Raw genomic sequence first — 20929 nt, 5'->3', positions numbered from 1 at the left:
CTGTGTGACCACAGCCTGGATCTGCTGGCAAGCTCCAGCACAGCTTTGAGATGTCCGATACAAAGACTCCAGTGAGGGAGCACCCGCTGCAGTGCAGGCGCCCGACTGTCTTTGTCCCAGACACAAAAGATTGCCATTCCCTCTAGCCGAGCTCAACAAAGTGTGTTCCTGTACAATGACTGCAGGATTGTCTGCGTGTCACTCACAGCCTAGACAGTCTGTGGAGTCAGTGTGAAGGGATGGAGGAAAGTGTGAAAGCTCTTCTGGATTCTGAATATCACCAGGTTCAACCATCATAGGGCTTTGCAGCCTGCTACCGCCCAGGTTTTAAGTTCTCAGCTGTTCTGACACAACAAATGTCTCCTGTGGGGAGTAACAGCCACAGGAAGGCATGTATCCATGCCACATCAAGAGTGGAACACTGTGATAGCAGAGGTAATGCAACCAATCACCACCCTCGCTCAACAGCTAATTTGCATGCAACAGTTTCACAGCTTGGAGGAGGAAGACTGCACAGTTGGTGAATTACTTGACCTAGCTACCAAACCAGTATGATGGCCTGGCCTTCAGCTACTAGTATCATAAGAATAACAAGTCCTAGATTGCCAAGCACTTAACAAAGGAGCCCAGAATCCTTATTTACATTACACAGGTGGGGAAACCAAGGCACAGAAAGATCAGGACTAGAACTCAGGTCTCCAGAAAGACCAGGTCCAGTAGTAATGCTGCCACCATCATTTGCTAGCCCCAGATATGCCAAAAAAATTCTCAGGTGACATTATTAAAAATACATCCAGGTTCTGTTTACATTCTGGGCTTCTTAGCTTCTAGTGGGAGAAAGTTCCCTAGTTATTAGTGTATGTCTGGCCTAATAATTCAATATATAAATACATAAAATAAATTTAAAAGGACTAAAAGAATGCTGATTAGCAACACTGACCCTTCTGGAGAGGGAAAACTGGCAGTTGAAACCACTCAGCCAGCAATCAACAATCACAATCAATTTGCCATTATGATTATGTAACTGGTTAGGGGCAACTTCCTGATTTGGTAGGCTAGCTGATTTCTAGGTCTGTCCAGGAAGCTGGGTTTAATGTAGCTACCAGGTTCTATGTTACATCCTAGTTCTGGGCAAAATAAGCCAGTGAAGTTGAAAAGCACATCATTGGGAGGGAAGGGGGATTGTAAATTGGAAACTCTGTGAGCAGATAGCCCTCCCCATTTGTATTCCAGGCTCTATCCCACCCCTCCTAACCTGCAGGGCAATTTTCAGGGGCAGCAGACCTTGTGTGGAGATTTCAAGGTGTTTCAAATCCTGCCATTTAATCAGACAGCCTCTCAGGTTGTTTTCCCACGGGGACAGGTCTCAAGGTGGAGATGCTCCCCAGCCTCAGTTTCCCCATTGTTCATTTCAACCCTTTCTCCACCCCTGCTGCGTGCCCAGCTACACAATCTCTTCCTTGGAATCTGCATCCAGCGCATCACAGACAGAGATTCACCAACTGTAAGGCCAGAAATTAGCACCCAGTTCTCCCTGCACATCGAGTCCCAGAACCTGAGTTTGATGAAAGCATCTTCCACTTGAAGGCACCCCTTCCTGGGAGTTTGTTCCAATGGCTCTTCACCTGAACTGTAAAACCTTGGGGCATGTATTCCTCAGTGGAAGGTGTCTGGCTATATCCTTTAGCCACTGGTTCTTGTTTTGCCTCTGCCCATGGGATTAAAGAGTGCTAAGTGTTTCAACATGACCTCTCAAGCTTCTTTACCAGATCCTAAACAGAGATAAGTGTAGACCAACCTTCAAAGTTCAAGCCCGTTAGACATGTTGGCCAAGGGTGGGAAAACCACACCCCAGTCGCCGACCCAGAGCGGTGCTGACACTCCCCAGAGCAGCCACAGTGAGGTCAAGGGAGAAACGTACGCCAGGGAGGCCATGTTCCATCTGTCCATAGAGGCTGTGTCTGTGCTAGGAGGCTCTGCCAGTCTCAGCTCTGAGTCAAGATTTTTCCAGCCTTCAAATTACCTTTGTGGCTCATTTCTGCGCCCTCGCCAATTGTTCAACGCCTTTTCTAACATATGTGCCCAGAAGTGGCAGCACCATCCCAGGGCGGGTCTCCCCAGTGCCACATGCAGAGGTAAATTCCTCTCCCTGCTCCTACTCCCTAGTCCTCTGCCAGCTGAGCTTATGGTCATACGGGGAGCTCAGGGTCAATCAACTGCTCATCTTCTCTGATGCTTGAATCCTGTCCTGCAACACTGCTCTCCAGGATCCAGTCCCTCTTCTATAGGCATGGCCTGTGTCCCACTCATGCGGGACCTTGCCTTTGATGGCATTAAAACACATGCTATTCCAAAGGGCCCAGTAGCCTTGGAGGGCTGCCCTTGACCTCAGTGTTATTTACTGCAGGGTTGTGCTACCCACCAACCAGGTCATCTGCAGTTTAAAACTGACCTCCAGATCCCCAGTAAAGTCACTGAATAGTGTGAGGCAGAGCACAGGGCTCAGCAGAATCAGGAGTCGCCAAATGCTCAGTGTCCTTACAAAGCAGCCTCTCTCCCTTCCCAGTCCTGCAGGGATAAACCGGATGCCAATGGATCTCGCTACTGAAAGCTGCGTGTCGTCCTCCCTCCCTGGAGAGCCACTAACAGGCTGCAGCATGGATCAATAATGTCTCCTGACAGTGGCGCAGGGACAAGGCCTGGTCGGTAGAATATGCCAGTCACATCCAAATCCATGGAGTCAGGGTGGCTGGGAGTGCTCGGGGTGTATAGTCCCTGCTGGCTGGAAGGCTCTGGGGATAGGGGTGGTGCACAGGTGACTTGGGCTCTGCATATTGAAGCTGTCGGGATGCCCCCGCTTGTGGGAACAGCAGAGAAGGGGCCATGCATGGCTGGGAAGAGGGAATGCTGGGAGCAGCAGTGGCTGGGGGGTCTTGGCTCAGGGAGGGCCATCTAGTGGTTAGAGCAGTGGGGAGAGGGGGTCATGTCAGGATGCTTGGGTTGTGTTCCTGGCTATGGGAGGGGAAGGGGGATAGAGACGTAATGGTGAAGGGGAAGGGTTGGGGTGTTAGGAGTCAGGACACTGGGTTCGACTCCTGGCAAGCAGGGGTGATGAGTTCAGTGCCCAGATGTGGTGACCCTGGGCAAGTTGCTCTGTTTCCCTTCCCACCCTTTGATTAGCTTGCGGGGGTGACAGCTAGAGGAGGATTCTAAGCAACTCCCACACCCAGCTGGGCAGGCTCCCGGGCAGTTGCATTTGAACCCATGTTAGTTTGTAGTATGGGCTTGATGTGCTGTCCCAGCCCTGGGCTCCCACACCCCTGCTCTGCCAGTGCCCCTCCTTCCCACCTGGCAGCCTCCTGCTACCAGCCGGGGCTCCTTCCTCAGTCTACCCATGCCCCTCACTCTTGACCTGCAGCCCCAGTTATCCCAGCGCTGTGACCCCCCAGGGCGGTGTTCTGCTACGTGTACACACTGGCTTGGTGGTGAGCACAGAGCAGCAGCAGGAACAGGGTCTTGGAGCCCCGTGGGCCGTGGATAAATGCAGAGGAGGCGCAGCTGCGTGCGGCAGCATCTGGAGTGAATTGTGCTAGGGTCACATGAGGAGAACTGTGCCAGGCCCAAACAAACGACAGGCCCTTCAATCCCAACCCACAGCCCCTGCCACTCAAGCCCTGTCCCCTTCCCCTGCCAATCCGTCTATGCTCCTTCATCCCGGCCTGCAACCCCCAGCTATCCCTCCCAAGGCGCCTCCACTGCTCTGCCAGTGTCCCTGAATCCTGACACGCAGCCCCTGGCTAGTCGAGCCTAGGGCTCCACCCACAGTTAAAAATAACCTCAGCTCTCAAGACACTGCACAGGTCCTCACCTGAGCTTCTGTCCTCAAAATGCACAGCCAGCCTCCTCAGGGAGGGGGAAATTGGGAGCAGGGTCTAGAACAGGGGGAGCTGGAGCCTGGACTCTTGAGTTCTCCGCGGTGCCTCCATTTTCCCCATGTGGCTGGTGATGGACAGTTACAATTCCCTGCAACAGGCTCCTGCTGTCGCACTCCACTGGCCCCAGAATGGGAGGAGTGGGGGATGGGATCAGTTCTTCCTCTCCAACCCCAGTGGGGAGGCCTGCAGGGGGCACTCTCTCATTTTGTCCTGCCAAGCAGAGCCCAGGGAAAGCTAGCCAGAGCACTGCTGTCTCAGGGGCACTGCTGCTCCCTCACCAGCCTCTCAGCCTCACTGGTGGGTCCCATCAGTGGCAGCAGTCTGTGCTCTGAGCACTAACATGCAGGGGAAACTGAGGCACACAGCTGGGATGGACTTGACCAAGATCATCCCCAGGCCACATGTGGGGAATAGAACACACAAGTTTTGACTCCCAGTGCCAAACACCCCACTGTCTCTAAGCACTAGCCCCACACCTCTCTCTGAGCTAGGCTAGAATCCAGGAGTCCTGAATTCCAGCTCCCTCTCCTCTACCCACAATGCCCCTCCAGTTTGAGTCTCTGATTTCAAGGCCAGAAGGACTGTGACTCTGAGAGGAGAGTGCTGTCTAGTGGTTAGAAGGGGGGGAGGGGCAGGAAGCCAGGACTCATGGGGTCTATCTCAGCTCTAAGAAAGGAGTGGTGTCTAGAGGATTCAAAGATTCTGATCTTCCAGATAGCTTGACTTCTAGGACTTCTCAGCTGTGCAAATCACCCCCAGCTATGTCACTCAGTGACTTTTGCTTATACCAACTCTCAACCCAAAGACCAACATGGAGCCTCAATTCACCCCTGAGATGATGGGGCTGGGAACCCTAAATTGTCCGTGCCAAGAGCTGATTCCAGAAACCTTTGGAGCTGGGGCACCAGCCCTAACCCCTTCTCCAGCAGGAGCTCTGCAGTGCCTCTGCTAGCTGTCCCTCCAGGCCCAATTAGCCCACTCTAATGAAGCACCCTTGCTAACCCCTCCTCCCATGGCACGGTTTAATGAGGTGGTGTTTGGAAAGGCTGGGTTTTAATTAATTCTGCTGCCCAAGCCAGTCTGAGTGCATGGACAGTTTGGCTCCCCTCACTGTCCCCCAGGGGAAAGGCTGCTGTTGGGGGTCACGGAGGGTTGGATTTCATTCACTCCCAGTGTGGGTCTGAAAGGGCTGGAGGTGGCTTGTCAGGGATAAGGGACAGATACTGAAAGGGGGAGGAAATTTGCCTACAGCGCTTAGACAGCTGGGACAATGTGAACACTAACCCATACATACCACTTCCCTCCCACAGCTGAGGACAGACCCCGGGTGGCCTGACTCCCAGCCCTCTGCACTAATCACTACACACCACTTTCCCCCTAGAGCAGGGGACACACCCCAAGAGTCCTTGCTCACAGACCTCTCCCTGGCCTGCTGTAACTAATGGGCTCCTTTACCCTCCCTAAACCAAGAACAGAGATCCTGAGTTCTAGCCCCTTTTACTCTAACTATAATCCAGAATTCCTGGCTCCAGTCCCAGCCCCTTCCAGCTCAAAATATCAAACCCCACATCCCTCTCAGAATTCCTGCCCCGCTAGCCACTAGACCACACTTCCCTCCCAGAGCTGGCCATAAAACCCAGGCTGGGCACAGAAGCTGCTCACCCAAGAATCTCCCACCCAGAGCTGAGATGCAGCTGCCTCTGGGGTGGGGCACTGAGGTTGTTTATACAGGGATCCCTTGCTTGGTGCTGAGATGCGGCTGCCTCTGTGGTGGGGTTTTATTGTGACACTCGTTACCCTGCACAATAACTTGGTCAAGGAAAAGGCCTTGACCAGTTGAAAATGCACTGGGGATTTAGGGAGGCACAGTGGGCTCTTCCAAGTGGGAATTTGGCCTGGACACCCAGGTAGGTTTACAGCCCAAATGCTGTGAAAAACCTTAAAGCAGTGGTGGGCAACCTGTGGCCTGCAGGCTGAATGCAGTTCATCCTGGTAAGCCACTGGCAGGCTGCCAGACATGTTGTTTATCCTGTGTCTGCAGGTACGGTCACCCGCAGCTCCCACAGGCCATGGTTTGCTGTTCACTAGCAGCTTCCCTTAATGAACCGCACGTGGCCCGCGGGTCACAGGGCGCCCACCATTGGCTAAAGCATTATTAGTAACCACAACTGCACAGCGCCCCCTCGCCTCATTCTGGGGCATCAAAGTCAGCATCCACTGCAAGCAGAGAACACCCTCTCCTGAGCCCCTACTCTGCTCCCTGCAGTGCAGCGCCCCCTGGTACCAAACTAGGGTAGTGGGAAGCACTAGCTGGGACAAGAGAGCGCCTCCTACTGGTCTGCCCAAACCCTGCTGCCTTTGTAATCAATCCTCCCTGCAAGGCTAATTCCCAGCTGTGTAGAACTTTACTGGCCATTCACCCTGAAGTACCCAACCAATTTGCCTTCCCCCTCTGCTGTGCTGCCCAGCTCAGGATGTATCAGGGAGAATTATTAACACCCAGACCTGGCTGATAACATCTGAGGCCAAACTGCCCACTCTCTACAATCTCCTCACTCCCCCAGCCTGGGGAATATTTATCTCTCTCCCATTTGCTCCCTGGGAGAAAGGAAACACCTTAGTGATCACTGCAGAATAAAGAGGCGGAAGGAAGCACCATAATCCACCAAGATCAGCCCTGGCTGCACTTAGAAAAATATAATCTAGAATTACTGCACCTGGAAAGTTCCATATTACAGAGGGAGCATGGCCTAGTAGGCAAAGCATTGGCTTGTGAGTGAGGTCACCTGGGTTCTAGTCTCAGCTCTGCCACTGACCTCAGGAAAATCACTTTCTGGCTTTGTCCCGCAAGTTCCCCTTCCCACCTAGTGTCTATTTCAGACTGAGCTCTTTGGTGAGGGACGATCTCTCCCTGTGTATCTGTAGAGTATCTCGCAGAATAGGAGCCCAAAGGAGCCCAGCCTTGGTCAGGGCCTTTAGAGGAATAATCATCTAAGGAGCATGCTGATGCTACGTGCCCCAGGACAAGCAGATACAATCCCAACAGTGCCGGGACTCAGAGTGATGTGATGTTAAGACCCGATGCCTCAGGCATTTACTAAAGCTCCATGCTGCTGGGATCTTCCTAACTGCAAGGTTCTGCAAGGTTTTCCAAGTTGTGCGAGGCCCCGGGGTCCTCTCTACATCAGGGAAAGAAGCTGCTTCCTGAGTGGAGGATGGGAAGGAACCTCATCTTGGTTACTACAACATTCCTGCTGCCTACAACATGCCCTGCTCTCATCCATGCAGCAGGCTGCTGCAAGGATCCTCCTCCCAACCCATTGCTCTCAGCATGCCCCCCTTCTCCAGCACCCCAAAGAGAACCCACTCGTCTGCCCTTCCTGGCCAGCTCCCACCGCCAACTGGCCCATGGTGCCAGCCTCCATCCCCCACTTGGTGCACTTACAATCAAGCCCCTTTGTGTGCTTGTCCAGGCTGCCCTCCACACAAAGAAGAGATTCCCATAGAGACCGGCGAAGCAACCTCACTGTCCTCCTTCCAGCTCTCCTGTGCAGTGATGCCTACAGAGACATTAGCGGTGAGGCTGACCGATGCTGTGCAGGGGCTGCCTTTCTCTTCTGTGTCTGTACGGTGCCTGGGGGCCCCTGGTCCATGTGTGGGGCTTCTTGGCACTTCCGGAATACAAATGGTGCACCGGGATCACAATCAACTCCCTGCCCAGGGCAATCCCAGCTCAAGCTGACGTGCGAGGGGAATCTCCCATGTCACTATTGGTCACACGATGCGCCACCACCCTGAGGCTGTGATACACAGCTGCACATGGGGTAGAAGGCACTGGATCCCCTCCGCAGGCCATGAGTTCCAGGGACTGTAGATCTAGAGGGGAAGTGACTGCAGGTTGGACGCAGTCTGACAGTAGCTGTCAGATTCGATAGCTCAGATCCCCTTATGGCTTCACAGCGCTCCTTGGCTTTGAGGGAGAGGGGGAGACAGGCAGAAATAGAGGCAGAGGGTGAGGTTAAGTGGGGCTGCGTCACAGGGGCAGGGAATGGGATCCAGGACCCTGCCCTTCTAGGGGGCATTGGCTCTGCTCCAACCCCAGGGCAGAGGGACTGGCTGGCTCAGGACACAGGGAACGGGAGATGTGGCCTCTCCGCTCTAGGGGGTGCTCTTTCCTATCCAGACCCAGGTCAGGGGACCAGATGGCACAGAGACATAGTGACTAAAAATCAATCCCATGTGGGTCTCAGTCCTGTTTCCCACCATCAAACCCCTCTAAGTAAACGCTTCCCTGAGCTGCTTCCTGTCCCAGTTTTACGTCTTGCTTTCCATGGTCATCTGATTAGCAGCAGGTAAAGCAGGGGGCTCTTCTGAGCTTGCAGACCGGCATGTGGCTCTGCCATAACAGGCAGGAGTGGACTTAAATCTGTGAAGTGCCTGACATAACGGGGCTGTGAATCTGTGATTTGCTTCCATCAAAATGTAGAGAAATACCATCGATCATCTCTCACCCCCGGGGCCCAGTGGTAGCAGATTTAGAGGGTCTGTAGGTCAGCTTCCCATCAAAGGAGCAATCAGTGGAGTCTAGGAGAATGCGGTTAGTGTTGCTAGTTTATTTAGGCTATATACAGCAGTTCTTGGACAGAAGTGGTTGCACATGGCATACACAATCCTTTCTCGCAGACATTTTTGCCCAGTGTCAGAGTCCCAGGGATCGAATGACTCTCATTAAGGGGAATCAGGCACACCACAAACTCTCCAGCTGCTTGCAACAACTCCCCAGGAGAAGAAACACCACCATCCAACTAACAACAATGTGCCATTTATTCTAAGACTGAACCCTGCTGGCACCCTGGGAACTTTTGTGAGACAATGTGCAACAGCACCACCTGCTGACTGCCCCATCAAATTCCAGCCTGAAATCTCAACAGGTGCTATGCAAGGCATTGAGCAAGAGACCTGAGTTCGTCTTGGCTCTGCTGCTGACCTCTTGTCTCTGTTTCTCTTCCCGTCCCTTGTCTCTCTAGAGTATACTTTCTTGGGGGCAGGGACTGTCACTCACTGTCTGTGCAGCATGGGGGTCTTGATCTCAGCGGAAGCCTCTTGGTGCTACCATAGTCGTCAGCTGATGGGAAAAGTGCCTTTGTGCAATTTATGACCACAGGGGGGCAAGGACTGTGTGTCTGTGGTCATCTGCAATGAGCATTCTGCCAAGTGCTGTACACACCCTCTCTGTGCCAAGTGCTTGGGACCCTCTCTGTGCCAGGTGCTGCACAGACACAAAGTGAGAGACAATCCTTGTCCTGAAGAGCTACGCCCAGTTCAGGAGGGGAAATGAGGCACAGAGCAGGGAAGGGAATTACCCAAGGTTTCATAGGTCAGGCAGTGCCAGGAATGGAACCCTGGAGTGCTGCTTCCCACTACACCACACGACCTTTCACTCACTCCACTCCCAAGCCTGATTCTTGCTCCCTGACGGAGGACAATTAGGATGGTGAACATTTCTATGCCAGAAGTGCTCAAGAGATACACGAAAACTAGGCATGGGCTTTAACGGGCAGAGAGAGGATTCTGTCTCCCCTTGCTGTTCTAGGGATGGGTCAGGTTGCTGGTGCCATCCCAGGTGTCCACTGGGGCAAAGCAGTCATTGCACACAGGCAGATTGTGAATTGCCAGCCAAGTGAGACAGTGATAAATCACTGGGCGCATGGGACGGGACAGTCCCGAACTCAAACAGATTGGTATACGAGGAGGGGTAATTTAGTGCTAACAGGACAGATGGTGCCAGCCAACCATGCCATGACGAAGACAGATCGGGGGATGCGCCAGCGCGCGGACTGAACAAACAATACAAACGGCACGAGCTGTCAGGCTGCCAGCGAGAGGAGAAGGGTGAGTTATGGAGCTGTAGGGGGGGTCTCTAGCAGGCGTGTGATCTCACTAGGAAGGAGCGTGTGTATCTGTGTTCTTTAGCAGCATGGTGCCTATGGCAGGGGGACTGGGTGGGTGTCCTGGTCCTTGATCCTGCTTTTAAAGCAGGCAGTGTGAGTGAGTCAACAGAGCAGCACTCTGAGATGCAGGGTGCCTGGAGCTATTCTTGGCTCTCCCACTGACTTAGGGCAAGTTTCTTTCTCTCTGAGTGCCCGTTTCTCCTCCTACCTGAATCAATCAGCTGATCTACCCTGATAAACCTATCCATTGTCCTTACCAGCCCCATCACTACAGTATCTGGGCACCGCATAACCACAATGTCCTTATTGCCACAATGCCCCTGGGAGGCAGGTATTACCCCCAGTGTAAAGACTGGGAAACTGAGGCTCTGCATAGCTAAATAAAGACTCACCCACCAACTACTAGGTGACAATCCTCTCCCAGAGCTGGGAAGAGAACCCAGAAATCCTGCTCCCAGCCTCCTGGTTGAACCCACTCCCCTCCCAGAGCAAGGAAGAGAAGCTGGGTTTGTTATAGTCCAGCTCAGCCCCATCTCCACTAGCAAACCCTGCCTCCCAATTACCCAGGGCTGCTTGCTCCCGTCCTGCTTTAAGGAGCAGGATGAATGGCATTAAGGGTTCTGAGAGGCAAAAAGAAACTTGCTGCAGCCGGGTCCCCATGCTCACAGCCCAGCAAAGCTGCCAGCCATGCCTGGCTCCCTGCACCCACTCTCCTGCCTTTCTCACTGTCTAGCTCAATGGCAGAGGCTGGCACGCAGCGCATGTTCCAGCTGACACTCTTCTGTCTTTCCCTGCTCCCTTTTGCCAGGAAGCCATGGGAGCTGGGCCAGGCTATTGACCCCAGGTGCCATCTGGGCACCTGCCAGAGTCTGGGAAATCTGTGTCACTGGAGTGGAGGCCGTGCTGCGGAGGCAGTAGGCCCAGAAGGGGAGGGGGAGGGGGAGGCTGTTCTGAGGAGCCCACCTCTGCCATGGCTGGTGGAGGAGGAGTGGGGAGCCAGGCAGCTGCCAAGTTTGCCCAGCTGTTGGTAGTAGATGGGGCAGCTGGCATCTCAGCCTCTTAACTCCATGCTGGGGAAGGGATCCTGACCTGGTGTCTCTAGGGAGACCTGGTAATTGAGGCTGGAGGCACAGAAGTCCTGGTGCCATGTGATCCCTTCCTCCTGAACCTTCTATAGCAGTGACAGGACCTGTCTGCCCAGCCCCCCGGCTCTGTGATACTGACCCTGCCTGGGTACACCAGCAGGTGCTCTCAGCTTGCCAGGGAGCGGACGCAACGTCTGGATTTCTCCTTTTCCATAGCCAGGCTGCAGGGTGCCTTGGGCTAATTACAAGCTGAGCCCACTGAGCCACGGAGGTTCAAAGGCAAGATAAATGTGCTGGAGCAGCTTGGTGGCAGTGTGGTCTCATGGATCAGGAGTCGGGACTTGCGGGTTCTATTCCCAGCACTGGGAAAGGAGTGGGGGCTAGTGGCTAGAGCAGTGGGAGGGCTGGAAGCCAGGACTCCCGTATCCTATCCCCAAGTAGAGGAGGGGTGTGAGTTCTGAAAGACGAGCACAGGCTGGTGTGGTCAGGACTCCTGGGTTCTATTCCTGGGGAGGGGAACGGGCCTAATGGTTACAGCAGGGGGTGGAGCACGCAGGAGGGGCAGATACTGGGTTCTAGCCCTACCTCTGGGAAGGGAGTGGGATCTAGTGTGTGGGGCGGGGGGACTGTCAGGACTCCTGAGTCCCATTCCCAGCTCTGGGAGGGGAGTGATGTCTAAGGCTCTCTCTCCTCCTGCAGCTGAGAATAGAACCCAGGGACCCTGAGCCCTAGTCCAGACCTTGCATGCTAGACCTCAACATCTCACAGCTTACGGACCTCAGAAGGAAAAGCTCTGTATTCCACGAAGCTGAAACCTCCTGCCATTTCCTCTGGTGCAGTGGGGTCAGCTGCAGGGTGGGGGTGGGGGACCTAGAACAACACCTCTCCAGCTGGGGTGGGGGAGGGAAAAGGTCTATTTCTCAGGGGATCATTTTTGCTAAGGACTTATCCAAAGCTGAAACAGGCGCTGAATATTCACGAGGTGTCCCCAGTCCTGCTGGAATCCTAAGCAGATGCGACCAGGCAAGAGGGAGAAATTAACAAGCTGTCAGAGCGGCATGTGTAAATACAACGCCTTGCCACAAAGCATCAACACAACCTTCCTGGCTTGGAACAGTCCCCTGAGCAGGTCAGGCACGTGGGACGACATGATCTCTCTTGCAACAATTATCCGACTAGCAACTAGATATCCTGCCCGAGGTCAGGTGCTGCATGGAGCCCCACCAGCATCATGGCCCCCATTGTACTGGGTGCTGCCCAGACACACAGTGAGAGGCAGTCTCTGCCCCAAAGAGCTCACAATCTAAACAGGCAAATAGTACGGGAAACCGAGGCAAGGAGGGGGACAAGACTCGCTCAAGCTGACATGACACAGGCCAGTGGCAGAGCTAGAAGGCCCTTCCCAGATCAAACTGCTAGACTCCTTTCCTGGTAGTGAGAATAGAAGCCAGGAATTTGCATTCAGCACCCCATTGTGCTAACCACTGCACCCCACTCTGCTTCCAGAGGCAGGAGTGAAATCCAAGACTCCCACTCCCCTACGCTGCCTGCCCAAGTCCTGCTTCAATCCGGCTAGCCTCACCTCCAGAACATTTCTTCTCCCTTTTCACTTCCCAAGCCCAGGATTTTTCTGTCTCTCGAGACAGCCATCCACCACTCAGTGACAGCAAAGTAAATCCCAAATCCTGACTCTCACACCAGCCTTTTCTTTGATTTATCTACAGATCACTTCCATAGCCATGCAGTGAAAATCCTGCTTCATTTTCCCTTACAGGCCCCTGGAATCTCTTGCTCCCCAGCTGAGTCAAGAGCATAAAATTAAGCTCAAATCCCCCACTAGCTGACCCCACTGTGCTGCCTGTGGTGTGATATATTCTCAGCTCATCAGACAGAGACTTCTTAAGCCAAGCTCCTATAAACACCGAATTCTCCAAACTGAGAGAGATGGCAGTTGAACACCAAGGAGCCATTTATTTAAAGGCCCCGCTGAACGGCAACATAAACAAACAGGAATGCAACGGAGAGGTTAACATCCTACCCGAATCCGGAAACGCCGCTAAACCAGATACTAGGGTGATGGGCAACAGTAAAACCCACTGGAAAGGCCTTAGTTAAGATACTGTCTGGACCCAGGGATGATGTCACAAGTCCCTGGCTGCCATTATTCGGGCACTGTGTGGGTCTGAGACTGGAGAGCCCCCGGGGCCCAGCGGGACAGGCACCGTACTCACCTCAGCCAGAGACACAGGACCCCTCCCAGAGAGTTCTCAGTGAGACAAAGGCCAGGAGGGGGAAATGTGGAGCAGGAACTTCCCCTCAGGGCCAGCGCCAGAACTTGGGGGCCAGGCAACAGAGCTGCAAAGAAGCTTTCCAGATCTTGGCTGTACAGAGAGACACCTTCTTGCCTCCTCTCCTCCATCCCAGTTGCTTATCAAGGAGCAGTACCAGTGGGTACTGGGTGGCTGGGGGCATGGCACTAGGAGGGGCTGACTGAGGGAGGGATTTTGTCACGGGGTGGGGCGGAGTCATGGCACAAGGGCAGAGGCACACGTGCACCATCCCTGCGAGAGCGGTGTCCCCCAGCTGCCCAGGGTGATGTCTCGGGGACACTGAGTGGCCTGTTGGAGGTGGCTGAGCCCGAGCTAGAGGAAGCAAGGCAGCATGGGCCAGGGTTTGGGCATCAGGACTCCTGGGTTCTATTTCCGGCCCTGCTGGGGGAGAGTCCAGGCGGCTAGCGCAGTGTTTCTCAACCAGTGGTACGAGTACTCTTGGGGTACTTGCGAGGAGTCTGGGGAGTACGTCAACACAACAGAAATTTGAAGAAAACAGAATTTTTCTTTTAAGTTTTACAGCGCTTTCTTATTTTTGTACTTTTTACACCCAAAAATTTCATCACCCACCCAGCTAAGATTAAGTTGCTTAAACAAATGTGTTGCAATGGTAGAAAAAATTTTGTGTGTCTGAAAACTGTAGGTACTGGGGTATTTTTAATTTTTTTAAAGGGGTACTTTATAAAAAAAGGTTGAGAAACACTGGACTAGAGTTTTTTTTTTTTGGGGGGGGGGGAGGAGCGTTAAGACTGGGAGTCAGGACTCCTGGGCTCTATGCCCAGCTCTGCTAATGAACTTGGGCAAATCTTGTCTCCTCGGTGTGCCTCGGTTTCCCTGTGTGGGTAGAGTAGGGATACACCACCCCAAAGGGAATGCAGATCCTAGGAGTGTGTTGAGATACAGCATGAGCTGGTAGGGACACACTCAGAACCCCTGGGTTCCATTCCCGGCTCTGCTCTGACATGTTGCTTAGGCAAGTCCCTTTCCCTCTTAGTGACTGTATCTCCACCTACTCCTTTGCCTGCTTAGACTGCGAACTCTTTGGGGCAGCGACTGTCTCTCACGTGAGTCTGTGCAGCGCCCAGGGCAATGGGAGCCCTGCTCTAGGCTTAGGGTTGCCAGGTGTCTGCTATTGAGCAGGAAGAAAAGATGGTGGACGGCCGCCAGCATCCAGTCAGGGCCAAAAAGCCTCAAAGGCATTTCTTAAAGGGGCCACGCTGGTTTTTAATTTTTTTTTTTTTTTTTGCTTAATCACTCTCAGGGTCCTTTTTTTTCCTCAACAACTTTGGTCTCCCCCTTTTTTTCCCTCTCAACAGAATTTTTTCCCCAGTGTTTTTTTTGGGTTGGGAGGGGTATGTTCAGTATTTTTGGTTAAACCATCTGGCAACCCTATCTAGGCTCCATTCCCTCCTTAAACTAGGAGTCCTGGCTCCCAGTCCCCCCTGCTCTAAGCCCTAGACACTGCTCCGCTCTGTGAAGAAAAGAAGAAGTATGGGAGAGGAAACTGAGGCGCAGAGAGGTGAAGGGACTTGCCCAGGGTCACACAAGGAGTCAGTGGCAGAAGTGGGAACAGAACCAGGTTGCTGCCTTAAGTCACAAGGTTTGCCATTCCTCAGCTTGTTCTTGTGGCTCTTTCTCAGCCATGTTTTGAAGTGCGTGCCCCAGAGCTAGATGCAGTGGCCCTGTCACTCTGATGCTGCATGCACAGGTGATGCCACCTTCCTGCTGATTCACCCCCACCCCCCCCCGCTTGTGTCCAACCTCAGCGTCGCCTCACAGCTGGGTCAGCTGGTTCCACAAAGACCACCGAGTCCCTTCTAGAGCCTCTGCTCCCAGGATTCATAGACCAGCCAGGCAGAAGGCATCATTAGTTTGATCTCCACACAGGCCACACGCCTGCCCTGAATTAATTGCTGGCTGAACTAGAGCTGAGCTTTTTGAAATTCAACCCATCTCGACTGAAACATTCCCAGTGATGGCGAATGCATCCGGCCCTTGGCAAGTTGTCCCCAGGCTTAATTCCCCTCATTGGTGAAAATCTGAGTCTTAGTCCCAGCCTGAATTTGTCCAGATTCAACTCCCGGCCCTTGGTTCTTAGACCTTTGGGCGCTAGGCTGAAGGGTTCAGGATCAAATCTTCATACCCCATGCAGCCTGGGATCACGTCTCCCTGAGCCTTCCCTTTGGTAAGCCAAGCAGATGGAGTCTCTCCCCCATAAGGGAGTTTTCCCAGCCCTTTAGTAATTCTTCTCTGACCCCTCTCTAATGTATCATCCTCCTTGTTGCGCTGTGGGCTCCAGGACTGGACGCAGGATTCCAGCAGTAGCTGCACCAGTGTCACATCCAGCGGTACCAGAACCTCCCCCCTCCAACTGGAGACGCCCTGGGTGGGTACGATCCCCCACCATTCTGGGAGTGGGGTCAGGATTCAATTCAGGCTCGTGCCCAAAGGTGAGAGTTCCTCTCCCTGGGGATGGTGGAGATGAGGTGAAGGCTGTTGGCTTTTCTGGAGGCAAAGCCAGACTGGTGACAGCCCAGGCCAATGAGCACACTCCCCAGGGACACCCCCCAGTGCATAGAGACCCCAAACCTCCAGGCTCCGCAGTGCTGCCTAGCCCAGTGGTGCTGGAACTGGTTTTGGAGGGGGGACGGTGCTGAACTGCACCCCCCCTTTCACCTGTTGGTGCCACTCACTGCTCCCTAGACCTGGGGTCAGCAACTGGGACCCTGTATATGAGGCCAGGGGCCAGGACCCTGGGCCCGGTGGCTGAGACTCTGGGGCCAGCAGCCAGGCAGGACCTTGGGGTTGGTGGGCAGGACCCTGCATGCAGGGCTGGTGGCTGAGACCCAGGGTTGGGGACCAGGACTATCAGGCTCTAGGTACTAGCAACTCAGGCATGTGCTTGGGGCGGCACTTTGCTAGGGGTGGCATTTCAGGTAAGCAGCTGGTGCCGCCCCTTGCAATGCCTAGCCCCGCCCTACTGATTTAAAGGGCCGTGGCCCAGGAAACACCGTGGCTGCGTGCAGCCAACTGGCAGCACTAATGTGCCCCTGAGCCTACTGGCTGCCCTTGTCTCCTCTCCTGCTCCGCACCTCCCCAGGCAACGCCTAGCCCCGCCCTGCCCCGCCCCGCCGATTTAAAGGGCCGCGGGAGACGCCGCGGCTGAGCAGGCAGCACTGGCAGCATGTGCGCCTGGCCCCGGAGCCTGCTGGCCAGCCCTGTTTCCTAGTCCTGAGTCCTGCTCCTCCCTGGTGGCTGCTACCTCCTCCAAGAGCCTATCCACTCCAAGCCGTCAGCCACCCCTCCGCCTACTTCATATGGAAATCCCAGGTAAGATGCCCCCTTTCTGCCTAGGGTTGCCAGGTGTCCGGTATTTTTGCCTCCTGTCCGGTAAAAAAAAATCAGAAAAATATCAGCCTGGCAAACCTACAAACACTCAGGTCGCTGGCCCAGCCCCCAGCCCTTGACAACCTCAGCCCCACGGACCCTTTGAAGTCTGTTCCTAGTATATTTCTCTTGTTCATGTTTGTAGTAGAAGTAGAACCAAACAAGGATCCAGCGCACACACACACACACAGAATATTAACTGTTCTACACTCTTCAAAGAATCACACATGCTGTTTCATAGGGTATGTCTACACTAGCCCCTTAGTTCGAACTAGGGTGGCTAATGTAGGCATTTGAACTTGCAAATGAAGCCCGGGATTTAAATATCCTGGGCTTCAGTTGCATGTTCCCGGGCGGGTGCCATTTTTAAATCCCCTTAGTTCGAACTGACTGCCTGTGGTTACACGCAGCAGTCAAAAGTTAATCCGAACTAAGGACTTAGTTCAGATTAACTTCTGACTGCTGCGTGTATCTGCGGGTAGTCAATTCGAACTAAGGGGATTTAAAAATGGCGCCCGCCCGGGAACATGCAAATGAAGCCCGGGATATTTAAATCCCGGGCTTCATTTGCAAGTTCGAATGCCTACATTAGCCACCCTACTTCGAACTAGGGGGCTAGTGTAGACATACCCATGGATATTTCTTTAAAGAATTAAACTTCATTGATCTGGGTAAACTTTTGTGTTTGATGTCTCTAAGGCAAGCTTCATTCCACATATAGTTGTATTGGGCATGTACAACTCTCCGCTCCCTCTAACACCTCATAAACTTGAATATATAATGACTACTAACAAGATAGACACACAAAAATAATGTGCACATGCACACCCTCTGATCTCAGTTTATCTGATAACATAGATGTGTTAGAGCCACATAAGGAGCCACTGCATTCCAAAACAAATCTAGTTTAACAATAAAAATATTTATTGATTTAGTTTAGATGTCTTAAGTACTATAGTTATCATAATTGGTTGACAAGTATGTTAAAACAGAGTGGTATTGTTAGCTGATTGTAATTGGTTTGAAGATTGATTAAGTATAGCCATAAACTACTTGAGTTTTAGATGTGGCACAAGTTCTCCCTTCTATTTTTGGTACTTAGTTTATATTTCCTTAACTATTTGTGTTAATAGTTTTTCATGCATTCAAACCACAATTAAAAAATAGCCTATTTCTATAAGAACAATAAAGTCGAGATTTAAGGTACATTTCCCACTCTTGAAAAGTGAGTTGGAAATCTTGTCTCTGTCACCAAAACGAAACAAAAAAAAACTGCAAAGTGCAAACGTGTAAAAGCCAACAAAAAGTGTGTGGGGGGAGGGCAGCCAAAAATTTTTTTGCTTGGGGCAGCAAACAACCTAGAGCTGGCCCTGAGGACTATGGGACCAGCAGTGGAGTCCTTGGGCATGGGGTCAGTGGCTAGGCAGGACCCTGCGGCCAGCAGCGGAGCCCAGCATCTGAGTAGAACCCTGGGCCAGCAGCGGAGCCCGGGCAAGGGGCCAATGGAGCTGAGTGGGACCTGGGGCTGGCAGCAGAGCCCCCAGGCAGCAGAAGCTTGGGGCTAGTGGCTGAGATGTTGGACACAAAGCCTGGGGGTGCTGCAGCACCTCCCCCGCCCCTCACTCCTACTTCTCACGCCTATGGCCTGGCCCCTCCAACTGATACCTCAGCAATGCCCCTATGCACACAGAACATAAGGCCACCAGCTGACTCCTCTGAGCGCCACCATGACCAGCACCATGAAGCTCTCCCACCAGAACAAGCAGCGGTGGAACTAGCCTATGCCAAGCCTCGGGGAGGGAACATCTGACTGACAGGCAGTACAGGGCCGCTTGTGACACGCCTCTAATATCACAGCTGATGTGTGTGGGGAGACAGCTTGAAAGTGCAGGGCCTCCTACTGCCACTGGGGGCTGCACTGTTTGTCTGGAAGGCAGGGTGCAGAACCTCTTGCCAGCATGGGGGAGCTTGCCCTTCTCTACCCCCCCCAGAGGCTGCATTATACCTAGCAGCCACTAGGGGGAGATCCCTAAGCATGTGGTCTGCATGCAGCAGCGGGAAGAGACTCAGGCCAAGGAACACAGGTAGGGATGGAGCGGATTCAGCTCTGCCCCACTCTACCGCCAGTGTGATGCCTTAGACTACAGTGGAGGGACAGGGAGTGAGATCTCCGACTACAACAGAAGGCTGCAGGGTGTAGTACCTCTAGCTACCACCAGGGGATGCACTAATCACTGCAGGGTGTAGGTTTGTACTTCCTGTCAGAACATGGGGGCTTTAGCACTGCAGGGTGCATTACTTCCTGCTACCACCAGGGGTTGCATTGGCCAGTTCTGGGTGCAATACCACCTGCCATCACTGGGGGATGCATTATAAGGGATTCAGATTTTAAGTTTAAATCAATAAAATATCCCAATAGAAAAGGGAAAAAAAGAGCAAGCGAAATAAGTGTTTATCCAATGAACACTGGAAAATCACCAGAAATCTAAGGGTTTGTCTATACAGAGCAGTTAATGCAGACGACAGGGAGGTAATTTCTAAAAAGAACGATTGTGTTGAGCATTAATTGGTCCGTGTAGACCCTGCTGGTGTGCAGGAAAGGTTCCCAAGTGTGCTTTGAAGTAGTGCTGTTTGAAACAGTGTAGCCTTAAAGCGCACTAGGGAATATTACATGGCGATTACCCATCACTGTATATTCTGCTGTAATGAGTAGTTTTTACAACATACATTACTCATAACAGTACATACAAAAAGGAAGCCCCGGGAAAAAATTTTGGATAACTGCATAAAAAACTCAGACTTGATAAAAAACAAACCCTGAAAATGAAATTAATGTCACCCAACCCCCACACTGCCGGCTGCAGAAACCCCCCTCCCCTCCCAGCAGACCAGAACACTGCCTGCTGCCTGCAGTCCCCAGCAGTGGCCCCGGCAGAATGCATCAGCGTCTGCTCAGCTTCTCCTACCTTGACACCTCGGATGCGGAACTCAGCCAGGGCTCGGCTCATCTTGGAGGCAGCCGTGGGATGGTCCTTCCCATGGGCGATCACCTTGACCAGCAAGGAATCATAGTGAGGGGAGATGATAGCCCCCTGGAAGGCGGAGGCGCTGTCCAGACGGATACCCATGCCCTCTCCACTTCGGAAAACCTGCACGTGGGATACAGGAAAAAAGCATGAGGTTATGGCTCTGATCCTGCTCTCTTATTACATATGCTATGGTAGCAGAATTCAGATTTGGCAGTATTGTGATGGGGTAGAACAGACTTCACTGTGCCAGGCGCTGAACAGACCCTCCCCAAGATCAGGGCCCTGCTGTGCCAGATGCTCCACAGACCCTGATCAAGACCCCACTGTACTAGGTGCTGCACAGACCCTGACTGAGATCAGAGCCCGGTTGTGCCAGGCATTTTACAGACCTCGACCGAGATAAGGGCCCCATTTTGCCAGGTGCTGCAGAGACCCCAACTGAGATCAGTGCCCTCATTCTGCCAGGCACTCAATTGGGTCCTCCAGGTGCTACAGTAATACAATCAGAACAAATGATTTTTCCCTTGCCAATGCTGCTTGCTGCTTTGTTTGATGCTCAGTTTGGGCAGCGCAACCAGCCCGGTCAGTTTCAATTTGTATTTCTAGTCAGTTTCATTTTTTAGTCTGAAGCCCTGGTCTGAGGCTGGGAGGTTCAGTCTGAAAATTCCCCTGGGCAACTACAAAGAAAACACTGCAGCGGAAGGATGAATCTATATGCACGGTGACGTTTCAATCATGCTTAGGCTCCGGGGGAAGTTAAGCCGACCTGACAGTGCCCCTTTAGACACACACAGCACAGCCACAGCATTTGCCAGCCTGGATCACATCACTGGACTTTCAAACCCAGTCTCCAGAAAAAAGTTGCTCATGAAAGCTAATGGAGAACACGGAAGTACCCCCCACATCTCCACTCTCAAAGCATATCAGTGCTGGCTTGTGGATTGGGGGAACTGGCTGGATCGGGATATGAGAGCTGGGATGCCAAATGGGGTCTGCATCAGACAGGGTGGAGTTGAGGGAATATTATATGGAGCCTTTGCAATCTAAAGGGCGCTGGCTCCGATCTGGCCCTAGCATGCAGGAACTGGCTAACTCAGGGATGTGGGGAAGGGAACAATGGACCTTTCCCCTACAGGGTGCGCTTACACTGCAGGGCTTAACTAGAAATAAGCTATGCAAATTGAGCTACATCAATCGCCTATCTTATTTTGA

The 20929-nt window shown here is 52.8% G+C and overlaps 1 protein-coding gene across 13 annotated transcripts in view; it reads right to left on the bottom strand.

Moving 5' to 3' along the window:
• The window catches only part of PC (pyruvate carboxylase), a 241752-nt gene that overhangs the window by 25282 nt on the left and 195541 nt on the right, over nucleotides 1-20929 (bottom strand). For all 13 annotated transcript variants that reach the window (XM_075939025.2, XM_075939017.2, XM_075939019.2 and 10 more), the window contains one exon: nucleotides 19655-19837. In XM_075939025.2, the coding sequence (XP_075795140.1) occupies nucleotides 19655-19837 (183 nt within the window). The remainder of the gene's footprint in view (nucleotides 1-19654; nucleotides 19838-20929) is intronic.

Source organism: Pelodiscus sinensis, chromosome 11, assembly GCF_052426305.1.
Source record: "Pelodiscus sinensis isolate ZL-2025 chromosome 11, ASM5242630v1, whole genome shotgun sequence".
NCBI classification, from domain to species: Eukaryota; Metazoa; Chordata; order Testudines; family Trionychidae; genus Pelodiscus; species Pelodiscus sinensis.
The sequence above is the reverse complement of the archived record's forward strand: the minus strand, read 5'-3'. Positions and strand labels throughout refer to the sequence as shown.